Raw genomic sequence first — 13,179 nt, 5'->3', positions numbered from 1 at the left:
TGCATCCTGCTCCTCACTTGCTCCCTGCCTCCTCCCTACCTGTATCCTGCTCCCTTCCTGCTCCTCACCTGCTCCCTGCCTGCTCCCTGCTTCCTCCCTCCTCCCTGCCTCTTTCCTACCTGCACCCTGCTCCTCACCTGCACCTCTGCCTGTTCCCTGCACCCTTCCTGCTTCCCACCTGCACCCTGCCCCCTCCCTACCTGCTCCCCACCTTTCTTACCTCCTCTCTACCTGCATCGTGCTCCCTGTTTCCTCCCTGCTCCCCACCTGCTTCCTCCCTGCACCCTACCTGCATCCATCCTGCTCCTCACCCGCTCTCTCCCTGCTCCCTGCCTGTTCCTCTGTCCCCCTGCACCCCAAGCTGTGCTGGGGGGACCCCGGTGCCCACCCTGTGGATGTGGGCAGAGCCCCCGCCGTGGGCAGTGCTGCCAGCACTGCTGCCCACCGGGTGAGACCCTCCAGCAGACAGCAGCAGGGTGAGGCGGGGTGCGCAGTGTGCCCTGTTGCCCGCTGAGATGCCCCGGGTGCGTAAGGGCAGGGCTGGGGGTCTCGGTGACCCCCGCGCCCCTTTGGGGACCCCACACGGGGTGGGCACAAGGGTGACACCAGCGGCACAAGGAAGTGGGCACAAGGGTGGCACCAGCGGCCCCGGCCTCGCGGGCACGGGCAGCTCCCGGGCAGGGTGCGGTGGCACCGCGCCGGCGTGTGCCAGCCCCGCTGACGTGTGCCAGCGCTGGGATCCCGGCGGGCACCGTGCCAGCCGTGCCAGCCCCACGCACGTGGCGCCAGCCCCGCTCCCCGCGGAGCGCCGGCGGGTGGAGGTGAGAGCCCGGAGGGTCGGGGGTGCGAGAGGGGTCCTGGCCGCACGCCCACCCCCTCTGCAGAGTCCGGTGCCCCGCGCCCCGCGGGTGCCCCGGGCGGGGAGTGCCCGGCGCTGCCGGTGCCAAGCGTGCCGGACCTTTGTCCCCTGACGCCGAGGGGCCCGCGGGGCCCAGCGCGGCTGAAAAAGGCCCTTTGTCCGGCTCTGGCCGGGGGATTCGCTCCCTGCGCCCGTGCCGGCACCGGCACATGACCGCGGAAGGAGCGGCTGCGCCAGCACCGGATCCGGACGGACGGAGCGAGCGGCAGCCCCGGTACGGCCGCAGCGGGAGCGGGCGGGGGTCTGAGCCTTGTCCCCCTCACGGCAGGTACCACGGAGGGGACAGAGGGACCGGGACAGGATCCCGACCTCGGCGCTGCCCCGGTGTCGGATCCCGGGGGTCCTCACGCCTCCCCGCTCCGGGGTGCTGGGGGGTCTCTGACCCCGCGGGGTGGGTGCGGTGGTGCTGGGGTTGTCGGGGTCAGTTCGGCACGCGATGGCCCCGATGAGGCTGGGGGTCGGGGGGCTGTGCCACGCCAGCAGCTGGATGTGGCAGGGGGCTCCGGGGCTCTCTGTAGCCCCCGAGGCCCCCCTAGTGCATATGTGTGTGTGTGTTTGTGCACAGGTGTGTTCTCTGTGCACACTGCGGTGCTTGAACCAGGGCGTGACTGCAGCCGCCGGGGCTGGACACACCCGTGTCCACCCGTGTCCACCACACCCAGGTGTGCTCACGCACTGGGGGGCTGCACACACGCCTGCTCTCCGCTCCAGCTCCCTTTCCCGGTACCGGCTCCGGTTCCTGGCACCAGCTCTGGTTCCAGCTCCTGCTCCTGGTTCCAGCTCCAGCCCCTGGTTCCAGCTCCTTTTTCTGCTTCCAGCGCCTTTTTCTGGTACCAGCTCCTGTTCCTGGTTCCAGCTCCAGCTCTCGGCACCAGCTCCGGGACCTGGCAACAGCTCTGGCTCCCAGCACCAGCTCTGGATCAAGGCACCGGTTCCCAGCCCCGGTTCCCAGCGCTGATCCCCGTCCCTAATCCCATCTCCCCACAGAGGATCCGCGGCTCCTCAGCCTCCCCAGCCATCCTGCTGCAGCGCTGGAGGCTGGAGCCGTGCTCTGTTCTCCGGCCAGAAGAGAGGCTGCTGGCCGGCAGGGTGTGAGCACCGTGCCAGGGCCGTGCCAGAACCGTGCCAGGGCCGTGCCAAGGCTCCCGTCTCTGCCCTCCGGCACCGCGCTCCCCTGGGCTCTGAATGCGGCAGCCGGCCGCCGTCAGACGTGCCGCTGATGGGCCAGCGCTGTGCCGGGGATGCGGCCGCGTTGTGCCAGTGCTGGGCCGGTGCTGGGCCGGTGTTGAGCCGGTGCTGGGCCGGTGCTGAGCCGGTGCTGGGCCGGTGCTGGGCCGGTTCTGGGCCGGTGCTGGGCCGGTTCTGGGCCGGTGCTGGGCAGGAGCTGGGCCGGTTCTGGGCCCACAATTGAGCGCCCAGCGGGGCGGGCGGTGCCGAGCGGCTGCGGGACTTCCCTGCGGGAGCGCGGGGCGGGACCGGCTCCGCCGGGAGCGCTGGGCGGGGTTCGCCCTCTCCACACTGGTTGCAGCGGGGAGGGTTAACCCTCTCCGCGGTTGGTGTGTTGGTCACAGCCACCCTCTCCGGACTGGGTGTACTGGTCAGTTAACCCCTGCCTGCCCGGTGTACTGGGAGCGCTGGTCAGGGTTAACCCTCTCCATACTGGATGTACTGGGGAGAGTTAATCCTCTGCGGATTGGGTGTGCAGGGGAGGGTTAACCTGCTCCGTACGGAGTGTACTGGGTGCGCTGGTCACAGTTAACCCGTGCCGTGCTGATGAAACTGGGTGCGCTGGTCACAGTCAACCCGTGCCGTGCTGGCCGCTGTACTGGGTGCGCTGGTCACAGTTAACCCGTGCCGTGCTGATGAAACTGGGTGCGCTGGTCACAGTTAACCCGTGCCGTGCTGGCTGTACTGGGAGCACTGGCCGGAGTTGGCCCCCCATTCTGGCTGTACTGGGAGCACTGGTCGGGGTTAGCCCCTGATTCTGGCTGTACTGGGAGCACTGGTCAGGGTTACCCCCTGGTTCTGGCTGTACTGGGGGCACTGGTCAGGGTTACCCCCTGATTCTGGCTGTACTGGCAGCACTGGTCAGGGTTGGCCCCTGGTTCTGGCTGTACTGGGGGCACTGGTCAGGGTTACCCCCTGGTTCTGGCTGTACTGGGAGCACTGGTGAGAGTTGCCCCCTGGTTCTGGCTGTACTGGGAGCACTGGCCGGTGCTGTCCCCTGGTTCTGGCTGTACTAGGAGCGCTGGTCGGCATTGGCCCCCCATTCTGGCTGTACTGGGAGCGCTGGTCGGCGTTAATCCTTCCCGCGCCGGGTGCCGGGGGTGCCTCCCCCGCGGGGTGCGCGGCTGTGGAGGGTGGGGCGCTGCCATAAGGCGCCCCCCGCTGCCCGCCCCCCGCCCCGCCCCTGCCGCGAAGCCAGAGCCAGAGCCGGAGCCGGTGCCGGTGCGGGCGGAGCCCCCGGGGTCATTTTCCCCCGGAGCCCCCGCGCTACCGGTGCCGGTGCTCCCCGCCGGTGCCGCATCCCCTCCGGAGCCCTCCCGGTGCCGGCGCCGTTCTCCCCCCCGGTCATGCCCCCCCGGCGCGTCTTGGCGGAGATCGTGGCGCTCGGTGAGTCCCCGCGCGTGGGACCCCTCTCGCCCACTCCCCCGTGGGGTCGGGAGCGGCGGGGGTGAGGGGGATTGGAGGATGCTGCGGGGCTGCCGCAGGGCTGGGCGCGGAGGGGGGGCTGCGGCGTGGAGGGTGGTGCGGGAGGGCTGTGCTGGGGGCTCGAGGGGTGTTTGGGTGCTCAGACCCGAGTCTGGGGGCGCGGGGGTCCCTGCGATCCCCCTGCGGTGCGGGGAGGCGGCGCCAGGCCTGGGGCGGAGGGGCTGCTCGGGGGACGTGGGCGATGGAGCCGCTGACTCAGGCTTGGCACCGCGCTGTGCCCCACGCCCGCCCCCGCCTGCTCCCCCTCACTTTGCCCCCTACGCCCGCCCCCCAGCTCTTCCCCACGCCCACCCCACTGCCGGGGGTCCCGGTGATGCCCGTGGGTCTGGGGGTGCCGGTGATGCCGGTGAGTCTGGGGTGCCGGTGATGCCCGTGGGTCTGGGGGTGCCGGTGATGCCCGTGAGTCTGGGGGTGCCGGTGATGCCCGATGGGTCTGGGGGCGCCGGTGATGCCCGTGGGTCTGGGGGTGCCGCTGATGCCCGTGGGTCTGGGGGTGCCGGTGATGCCGAGGGTCTGGGGGTGCCGATGATGTCCGTGGGTCTGAGGGTGCCGCTGATGCCGAGGGTCTGGGGGTGCTGGTGATGCCCTGGGTCTGGCGGTGCTAGGGATGCCGTGGGTCTGGGGGCGCCGGTGATGTCGGTCACTCCGGGGTCCCAGGGCGCCGGGAGGGCCGAGCGCTGTGGTGTCGGTGATGTCGGTGGGTCCCGGTGCTGGGCCCGGTGGTGCCGGGCCCGGTGACTTTCCGGGGTTCGGAGCTTCTGCAAATGGCGCCTGGGCCGCGGCAAACGCCCGGTGCTGCCGGCTCCCCGGGGAACGAGCCCGAGCCGGTGCCGGGGCTGCGGTGGCGCCGGGGCTGCGGTGGGATGGCGGAGGCGCCGGGATCGCGGAGGTGTCGGGATGCTGGGGGCAGGATCACGGAGATGCCGGCGTAGCGGAGGCAGCGGGATGGCGGAGGTGCCGGGATGGCGGGGGCGGGATCACGGAGGTGCCGGGATGATGGAGGCGGGATGGCGGAGGTGCCGGCATGGAGGGGGCAGGATCACGGAGGTGCCGGCATCACGGAGTCATCGCTGCCGGCAGCCTCCGTCCGCTCTCCTGGGAGCGCTCCCAGCACCGAGGGGCTGCAGCCGGCACCGACCCCGCGGGCCGCCCGAACCGCGGCCGAGCCCCGGCCGAACCCCGCAGCCGCTGCGAGACACGGAGCCGGCCTGGCCCGGTGCACCGGTGCGGTCTCGTCTGCCACGCTTTCGGTCCGGCTGCTCCACCCGTGTGCGCCCCGGCTGCGGCGGCACCGCGGGCGAGTTCCCGGTGCCGGACCAGCCATTGCCGCCACTCCCTGGCCATCCCTTCGCCGCGGTGGCCCCGTGGGGACCGTGTCCCTAGCGACAGCGCCGCGCACGGCCCGGCTCGGCACGGACCCCGCTTTCCCGGGGCTGTCCCGAGGCGTTCCAGTGATTCCGCCGGGCGCTGCACCGGGAGCCGCCGGTGCTGCGGTCCCGGTGTCCCTAGCACCGCCTCTCTGCCGCAGGAGCCGGGGTCGGCGGTACCGGGGGTCCCTGAAGCGAGAGAGAAGGAGGTGGCAATGCCGGGGGTCTCTGGTGCTCTGGTACTGGGGGTGTCTGAAGCCAGAGAGGGGGCGGTAGCGATGCCAGGGGTCTCCGGTGACCCGGTGCCAGGGGTCCCTAAAGCGAGAAGGAAGGAGGTGGCAATGCCGGGGGTCTCTGGTGCCCGGTACCGAGGGACCCTGAAGGGAGAGGAGGGGCAGCGGTTGTGCTGGGGGTCTCTGGTGCCCAGCGTCGGGGGTCCCTGAAGCGAGAAGGAAGGAGGTGGCGGTGCCGGGGGTCTCTGATGCCCCGGTACCGGGAGTCCCTGGAGCGAGGGGGGGGGCGGTGGTGGTGCCAGGGGTCTCTGGTGCCCGGTACCGGAGGTCCCCGAAGCCAGAGGGGGAGCGGTAGCGATGCCGGGGGTCCCCGGTGCCCGGTGCTGGGGCTCCCTGCAGCAAGAGAGAGGGCAGTGGTGATGTCGGGGGTCTCTGGTGTCAGGTACCGGGGGTCCCTGAAAGGAGAGGGGAGTGGTGGCGATGCCAGGGATCCCTGGTGCTCTGGTGCCGAGGGTCCCTGAAACGAGAGGGGAGCAGTGGCGGTACCGGGGGTCTCTGGTCCTCTGGTACCGGGGGTCCCTGAAGCGAGGGAGGGCAGTGGCTGTGTGGGGGCCCCTGGTGCCCGGTGCCCGGGGGTCCCTGAAAGGAGAAGAAGGAGGTGGAGGTTCCGAGCGTCCCTGGTGCCCGGTACCGGGGGTCCCTGAAGGGAGAAGGGGGGGTAGTGGTGACGCCGGGGGTCCCTGAAGCGAGAGGGAAAGAGGTGGCTGTGCCGGAGGTCTCTGGTGCTCTGGTAGCAGGGGTCCCTGAAGGGAGAGGGGAGCGGTGGCGATGCCGGGGGTCCCTGGTGCCCGGTGCCGAGGGATCCCGGAGGGGAGAGGGGAGCGGTGGCGATGCCAGGGGTCCCTGGTGCCCGGTGCCCGGGGGTCCCTGAAGCAAGAAGTAAGGAAGTGGCAATGCCCGGGGTCCCTGGTGCCCCGGTACCGGGGGTCCCTGGAGCGAGAGGGGAAGATATGACAGTGCCAGAGGTCCCTGGTGCCCTGGTACCGGGGGTCCCTAGCGTAAGAAGGTGATGGTGCCGGCGGTCCCTAGGGTTTGAAGGCGGTGGTTCCGGTACTGGGGGTCCCTGAAGCGAGAGGGCAGGGGCGATGCCAGGGGTCCCTGGTGCCCAGTGCTGGGGGTCCCCAGCATACGAAGGTGGCCGTCCCGGTACCGGGGCTCCCTAGCGTTCGAAGGCGGGGGTCCCGCTACCAGGGTTCCCTGGTGCCCGGTGCCGGGGGTCCCTAGCATACGAATGCGGTGGTCTCGGTGCCTGGGTGCCCGGTGCCGGGGGTCCGTAGCGTACGAACGCCGTGGTCCCGGTACCGGGGGTCCCTGACGCCGTCCCTCTGTCGCAGGAGCCGGGGTCGGCGGCGATGGCGGAGGAGAGCTCGAGCGGCAGCAGCGGCTCGCCTGGCGCCGGGGACACGCTGCCCTGGAACCTGGGCAAGCACCAGCGCTCCCAGCGCGCCAAGGCGGCCGCGGGCAACGGGACGGTGCTGGACCCCGCCGAGAGAGCCGTCATCCGCATCGCAGGTACGGCCCGGGGGCGGGAGCGCGTCCGGGGGGCCGGGGCGTGTCCAGGGGGTCGGGCCGTGTCGGGGGGGCTTGGAATGAGCCTCTGTGGGGTGGTGGGGGTCGGGACGTGTCCGGGGCTCTGGTACGTGACCCGGTGCTCGGGGGGATGGAGGGGTCGGCGGTGTCTGGAGGCCCGTGGAGCGATGCCGTGGGGGTCCCACGGGGGCCGGGACATGGAGGGGGGACACAGCGCTGGGAGCTGTGCTGAGGTCGGGGCAGTGAAGCCGCGATGGGGGATGCCGTGCCGAGCTGTGCCGTGCTGTGCTGTGCCGAGCCGTCCCCGTACAGCTGCCAGCGCATCCCCATAAAATGCTCAGCGTTTCCCCCCCATAGATCGCTCAGCCCCCGCCGCGGCACAGAGCCCTCCCCCCCGGCTATTTCCGTTCCACCTCCCTGTCCTTCCCCGCCTCCCTCCCTCCCCGCCCCCCCTCACCCCCCCGCGCTGTCCCCGCTCGAGTTTCGGGGCATTAATGTCTATTTTTAGGGATGACGATGCCCCGTCCCATGGGGCCGGTGTGTCTCTCCCCCCCGCCCCTCAGCTCGCCCACGGCCGGGATTGAGCTCCGAGGGGGGGGGTGTTGGGGGTCGCGGTGGGGCCGTGCCCCTCAGGTGGCACTGGGCACGGAGCTTTGAAAATCCCTCGGTTTTTAAAAATCCGGGGGCTGTGATGTCCCTGTCCCCAGCCGGAGGGGACGCGGGGGTCTCTGAGAGGGGCTGAGCATTCACCAGGGGAGGGGGCGCCGGGTCTGCCCCACGAGCGAGGGGAGGGAGGTCGGGGTGCGAATCGAGGGGGTCCCTGAGCTGGCTGTGGGGTGCACCGGGTACCCCCAGCCCATCCTTCACCACCTGTGATCCCAGACCCACACTGTTCCCTAACACCTGCGACCCCAGCCCCACACTGTCCCCTGTCCCTTATCACCTGCCACCCCTGTCCCTTATCACCCACCCCTCGCGCTCCTCTGGGCACCCGTGGATGCCCCACGGACGGGGTCAGCACTATCGGGGTTCGGGCAGTGCCACATCCCCAGCACCGAGTGACCCTTTTGGGGCGCTTGGGGGACTTTCCTTGCCCCGTGCCCCGTGGGGTGCCCTGGCCCGTGGGGTGCCGTGCCCCACGGTGCCGTGTCCGTGGGTCGGTGCCGTGCCCGTGGGTCGGTGCCGTGTACGTGGGCGCCGTTTCCGCGCTGCGGGGCGGTGTCCGGCGGTTCCTTTAAAGGGCTGGGCGGGGGCACGCCCCGTCCCCAGTCCCGTCCCCAGTCCCGTCCCCTGTCCCGTGCCCCTGCCCAGCCGCGGGGTGCGGGGCCGCCGAGCCGCCGGACACGCCGGACACCCCGGGCCCTCCAGACCCCGGCCCCGGACCCCGCCCTCGCCCCCCCAAATCCGCCCCCCGCCGCCATGGCCGCCGCCGGGCCCCCTCCCGAGCCCGAGGAGCAGGACTTCATCCAGGCCTACGAGGACGTGCGGGAGCGCTACAAGGGTACGGGACCCCCGCCCCAGTCGGGCCGGCCGGGGGGCGCCGTGGGGCGCCGGCCGCGGGGGGGGGGCCCGGGGCAGCGCGGCCGCTCATTCCCATAATTGGGCACGGCGGGCACCGCCAGCCCCGGCACGGCCGGGGGGGCCGGCCCGGGGGAGCTGGGGGACACGGCCCGGCAGCGCCGACCCCGCGGGGACCCCCCCGGTCACTGCCCTCGGGGGGCTGGGGGGGCTCGGGGGGCTGGGGGGGCTCTGCCCGCGACCCCCGGAGCGACCGGAGGGGTCGGGGGCGGCGTGGTGGGGCGGGGGTGTCCCTCCGAGTGTCCTGGGGACAGAGGGGCTGCCGGGGGGCTGGGGGGGCGCGGAGGGGGCACTCAGGGTGGTCGGGGTGCGGTGGAGCGCCGGTGATCAGTGGTGGCTCTGGTGGCATCGGTGACATCGGTGGCATCGGTGGCATCGGTGGCATCGGTGGCATCGGTGGCATCTCGGGGTGCGAGCCCCGCGCCGTGAGGTGGCTCCGGCCCCGGCCGTGCCCCCGGTGCCTGGCGGTGGCCGAGGGCGCCCCGGTGTCGCGGCGTGGGGCGGCAGCGGCCGCGGCCATGCCCTTACATGGGAGCGGTGCTGCGTGCGGGGGGAGCCCCCCCGGGCCGAGCCGGGGGTCCCAGCTGTCCCCGCTGCGGGGTCCCGGCCGTCGGGGAGTCTGGCTGCTCCCCCAGAGGGGCACCGCGATGTTGGGGTGCTGGGAACGGCCTGCAGTCCCTGCCTGTGTCACCAACAGCTGTGGCACTGTCCCGTGTCCCCCGGCTGAGGGACCCTGGGGCACTTGGTGCTGTTAGGAGCGGCTCGGCGCGTCTGAGCCTGGCAGATCTCAGCACGGCCCGGGTGCCACCGGCAGGGGTGGCACAGGGTCTGGCAGCTGCTGGCAGGGGTTTACTGTCACCATGCAGTCCCACCTCCCTGGGCAGGTGTTCACTGTCACCGTGCTGTCCCATAGTGCCAGGTGCTGGCAGGTGTTCACTGTCACCGTGATGTGCCACCTCTCCAGGTGCTGGCAGGTGTTCATTGTCACTGTGCTGTCCCATCTCTCCAGGTGCTGGCAGGTGTTCATTGTCACCGTGCTGTGCCACCTCTCCAGGTGCTGGCAGGTGTTCATTGTCACTGTGCTGTCCCATCTCTCCAGGTGCTGGCAGGTGTTCATTGTCGCTGTGCTGTCCCATCTCTCCAGGTGCTGGCAGGTGTTCATTGTCACCGTGCTGTGCCACCTCTCCAGGTGCTGGCAGGTGTTCATTGTCACTGTGCTGTCCCATCTCTCCAGGTGCTGGCAGGTGTTCATTGTCGCTGTGCTGTGCCACCTCTCCAGGTGCTGGCAGGTGTTCATTGTCACCGTCCTGTGCCACCTCACTGGGTGCTGGCAGGTTCAGTGCTGTAGGTCCTGGGCCAGGTGTTTGCTGTCACTGTGTCACCTCACCTTGCCAGGTGCTGGTGCGTTTGGTGTCACTGTGTGACCCCACCTTGCTTGGTGCCAGGGTTTGGTGCTGTTGGACACGAGCTGTGCTCGGTGTCACTCCTCAGAGAGTGCCAGAGGGTTTGGCGTCACCACACAGATGGTTTGGTGTCACTACACAGTGCCACCTCACTAGGAACCAGCAGGGCACCTAGATTGGGGGTCCCTGTGCCCCCTTGCCAGGTGCTGGTGGGTTTGGTGTCACTGTCTGACCCCACCTTGCTTGGTGCTGGGGTTTGGTGCTGTTGGACACAAACTGGGCTCGGTGTCCCCATGCAGTCACTCCTCAGAGAGTGCCAGAGGGTTTGGTGTCACTGCACAGTCCCACCTCACTGGGTGCCAGCAGGGGACCGAGATTGGGGGTCCCTGTCCCACCTTGCCAGCTGCTGGTAGGTTTGGTGTCACTGTGTGACCCCACCTTGCTTGGTGCCAGCAGGGCACCTAGATTGGGGGTCCCTGTCCCACCTTGCCAGCTGCTGGCAGGTTTGGCGTCACTGTGTGACCCCACCTTGCTTGGTGCTGGGCTTTTGGACACGGACTGGGCTTGGTGTCACCATGCAGTCACTCCTCAGAGAGTGGCAGAGGGTTTGGTGTCACCGTGTGACCCCACGTTGCTTGGTGCCAGGGTTTGGTGCTGTTGGACACAGACTGTGCTCGATGTCACTCCTCAGAGAGTGCCAGAGGGTTTGGTGTCCCTGCACAGAGGTTTGGTGTCACTACACAGTGCCACCTCACTAGGAACCAGCAGGGCACCTAGATTGGGGGTCCCTGTGCCCCCTTGCCAGGTGCTGGCAGGTCTGTTGCCCTGGCCAGGGCTGGCTGTGGATGCCCGGTGGCTCAGTGGCCCGAGGGCAGTTTGTCTGCAGGGCTGGTGATGTCAGGGCTGAGCCAGCACAGCCGGGCAGGGTGACACAGCGGCAGTGACACAGCGGGGTGGGCACGGAGCCCATCGGGGCTGCTGATCCCTGCCAGCGGCTGGCACGTGCCATCCCTGAGGCCCAGAGCCCAGGGGACCCAACAGCCGCGCTGCCAGGGACTCTGCCACGCGTGGGGCAGGGCTGGAGGAGCTGTGGTGGCCCTGGCGTGGGGCTGGTGGGGGCCCTGGTGTGGGGCTGGGGACACCGAGGGTGCTGGGATCCCAAAGTGAAATGGGTGCAAAGCACCTCGTGCCCCTTTGTTGGAGCCATTAATGTGGCACAGGGCCTGGTGGGCGCCGAAGCCAGGCTGGAGGACACTGTCTCCACTGCCATCATCACCAGTGTCATTGTCACATTGTCACGTTGTCACATTGTCACCAGGCCTGGCACGGTGTTCATGCTCTGTCACCTGTGAGGGACAGCTGGGCCCTGGGACACCCCGGCCCTTCACCAGGGTTTGGGGTGGGGACTGTGCCAGGGTCCTGCCACGGTCCCTGAGATGGCTGGGGGTCACAGGGGCCATGCCACAATGCAGTGGCTGTGCCACAGTCCTTCCCAGTGTCCCTGGAGATGGCTGGGGGTCACAGTGGCCACAGTCCTTCCCAGTGTCCCTGGGGGTGGACAGTGGCCCAGTGGCTGCACTATGGTGACCATGCCACAGTCCTTCCTGGTGTCCCTGGGGCTTGGGGGCTGGCTGGTGTCCCTCCTGGTGTCCCTCCTGATGTCCCTGGGGCTTGGATGCTTGCCACTGTCCTCAGTGTAATGGCTACAGTGTGGTGGCCATGCCACAGCCCCTCCAGGTGTCCCCAGGGCTGGCTGGTGGCCACGGTGTGGTGCCCATGCCACAATCCTTGGTGTCCCCAGGGCTGGCTGGTGACCACAGTGTGATGGCTGTTCCGCAGTCTCTCCTCAGAGACTGGGTGGTGGCTGCAGTGGTCGGGGTGTGGTGGCAGTGTCAGGGTCCTGCTCAGTGTCCCCAGGGCTCGGGGGTGGCTGTGCTGTGGTGACCAGGGGCTGTGCTGGGTCCCTCCTGGTGTCCCTGGGGCTCAGGGCTTGGCCCGTGGCTGTGGTGGAGGGGCTGTGCTGAGTCCCTCCCCATGTTCCCAGGGTTGGCCAGTGGTGACAGCACGGTGGCCATGCCGCAGTCCTTGGTGTCCCCAGGCCTGGCTGGTGGTCACAATGTGGTGCCAGTGCCACAGCCCCTTTTGATGTCCCCAGGGCTGGCTGGTGGCCACAGTGTGGTGGCCATACCACAGTCCTTGGTGTCCCCAGGGCTGGCTGGTGACCGCAATGTGGTGGCCATGACACAATTCTTGGTGTCCCCAGGGCTGGCTGGTGTCCCCAGTGCAGTGGCCATTCCTGGCTGGCTTTGGGGCTGGTGTGGCCATGCAGAGCTGAGGCCGAGGCCTGGCTGGCCCTGGACGGTGGTGCCAGTGCCAGATGGGGAGGTCCCCTGCCCCCTCAGGGACAGACCCCCACCCAGCACTGCTGGTTGGGCTGGACTGAGACCCCCCCACACCTCGGGGATGGCCCCACTGGGGGGGGAACTGGGGGGGCTGCACTGGAATGGGGGAGAGGCTGGCCATGGGGGGCACTGTGTGTGTGCTGGGTGGGAGGGGGTCTGGGCTGGAATAGGGGGGTCTGGGAGGTGGGAACACACTGGTGTGGAGGGGGGTTTGTGCTGGGGGGGTCTGGGAGGTCGGAGCACACTGGTGGGGAGGGGTCTGTGCTGCGCTGGGGGGGGGGTCTGTGCCGTGCTTTTGGGGGTCAGGGGGCTGTGCTGGGGGGGCTGTGCTGATGAGAGGGGGATCTCTACTGTGCTGAGGGGGGGGGGTCAGGGGTCTGTGCTGGGGGTGGTCTGTGCTGTTATTGACTGGGGGGTCTCTGCCGTGCCGTGCCGGGGGGGCCGCGCTGCCGGGACTCCGTGCCGTGCCGTGCCGTGCCGTACCGTGCCGTACCGTGCCGTGCCGCGCCGCGCCCGGGGGGCTGCGGGGCCGGTCCCATCCGCCGGAGGGGGGGCGGTGTCGGTGCCGCAGGGGCGGGGGGCTGCGGCGGCGGGGCGGGGCGGGGCGGGGCCGCGGCCGGGGGGGCGGGACGGACCCGCCCCGAGGCTGCGGGACCGGCCGGCAGCGTGCGGGAGTGCGGGCGGCCATGGAGGGGGCGCGGGGCATCCACCACGAGATCGCCTCCCTCAAAGGTACCGGCAAAGGGGGCACCGGGAGCGCTCCCGGGCCGCGCTCGCGGGCACCGGCGGCGATTCCGCGTCCCGGGGAGGGCTCCGCGTCCCGCGGGGGTGGGGGCCGCGTCCCGGGGAGCTCCGCATCCCTCCTGTGCCAATGGCGCAGCGCGGGCAGGAGGGCGGGGGTCGGCGGGGACGCCCCGGCATCGCCGGCACCGCTCGGAGTTGCTCGGTGCCGCCGGAGCCCTGGCCGAGTTACCG

General features: G+C 70.4%; 2 protein-coding genes across 2 annotated transcripts in view; one reads left to right on the top strand and one right to left on the bottom strand.

Annotated features, from left to right (window-relative positions):
* Positions 1 to 307: 307 nt before the first annotated feature.
* On the bottom strand, positions 308 to 4,657 carry LOC128949052 (collagen alpha-1(III) chain-like). The gene is made up of 5 exons (XM_054293858.1): positions 4,613 to 4,657; positions 3,881 to 4,531; positions 3,201 to 3,792; positions 2,085 to 2,373; positions 308 to 1,451 (listed from the first exon to the last, which is right to left on the bottom strand). Exons 1-5 carry the CDS (start codon positions 4,655 to 4,657, stop codon positions 308 to 310), a joined length of 2,721 nt encoding a protein of 906 aa, XP_054149833.1.
* The window catches only part of PLEC (plectin), a 107,027-nt gene continuing 97,198 nt past the window's right edge, over positions 3,351 to 13,179 (top strand). The window contains exons 1-2 of the mRNA XM_054293857.1: positions 3,351 to 3,532; positions 6,626 to 6,803. Coding sequence (XP_054149832.1) covers positions 6,644 to 6,803 — 160 coding nt within the window. The 5' untranslated portion in view covers positions 3,351 to 3,532; positions 6,626 to 6,643. The remainder of the gene's footprint in view (positions 3,533 to 6,625; positions 6,804 to 13,179) is intronic.

The sequence above is a fragment of the Melozone crissalis genome, unplaced genomic scaffold, assembly GCF_028551555.1.
Source record: "Melozone crissalis strain CALT ecotype California unplaced genomic scaffold, PUWL_Pcris_2 ptg000195l_1, whole genome shotgun sequence".
In the NCBI taxonomy this organism is placed as follows: domain Eukaryota; kingdom Metazoa; phylum Chordata; class Aves; order Passeriformes; family Passerellidae; genus Melozone; species Melozone crissalis.
This window is presented reverse-complemented; position numbering and strand designations above follow the sequence as displayed.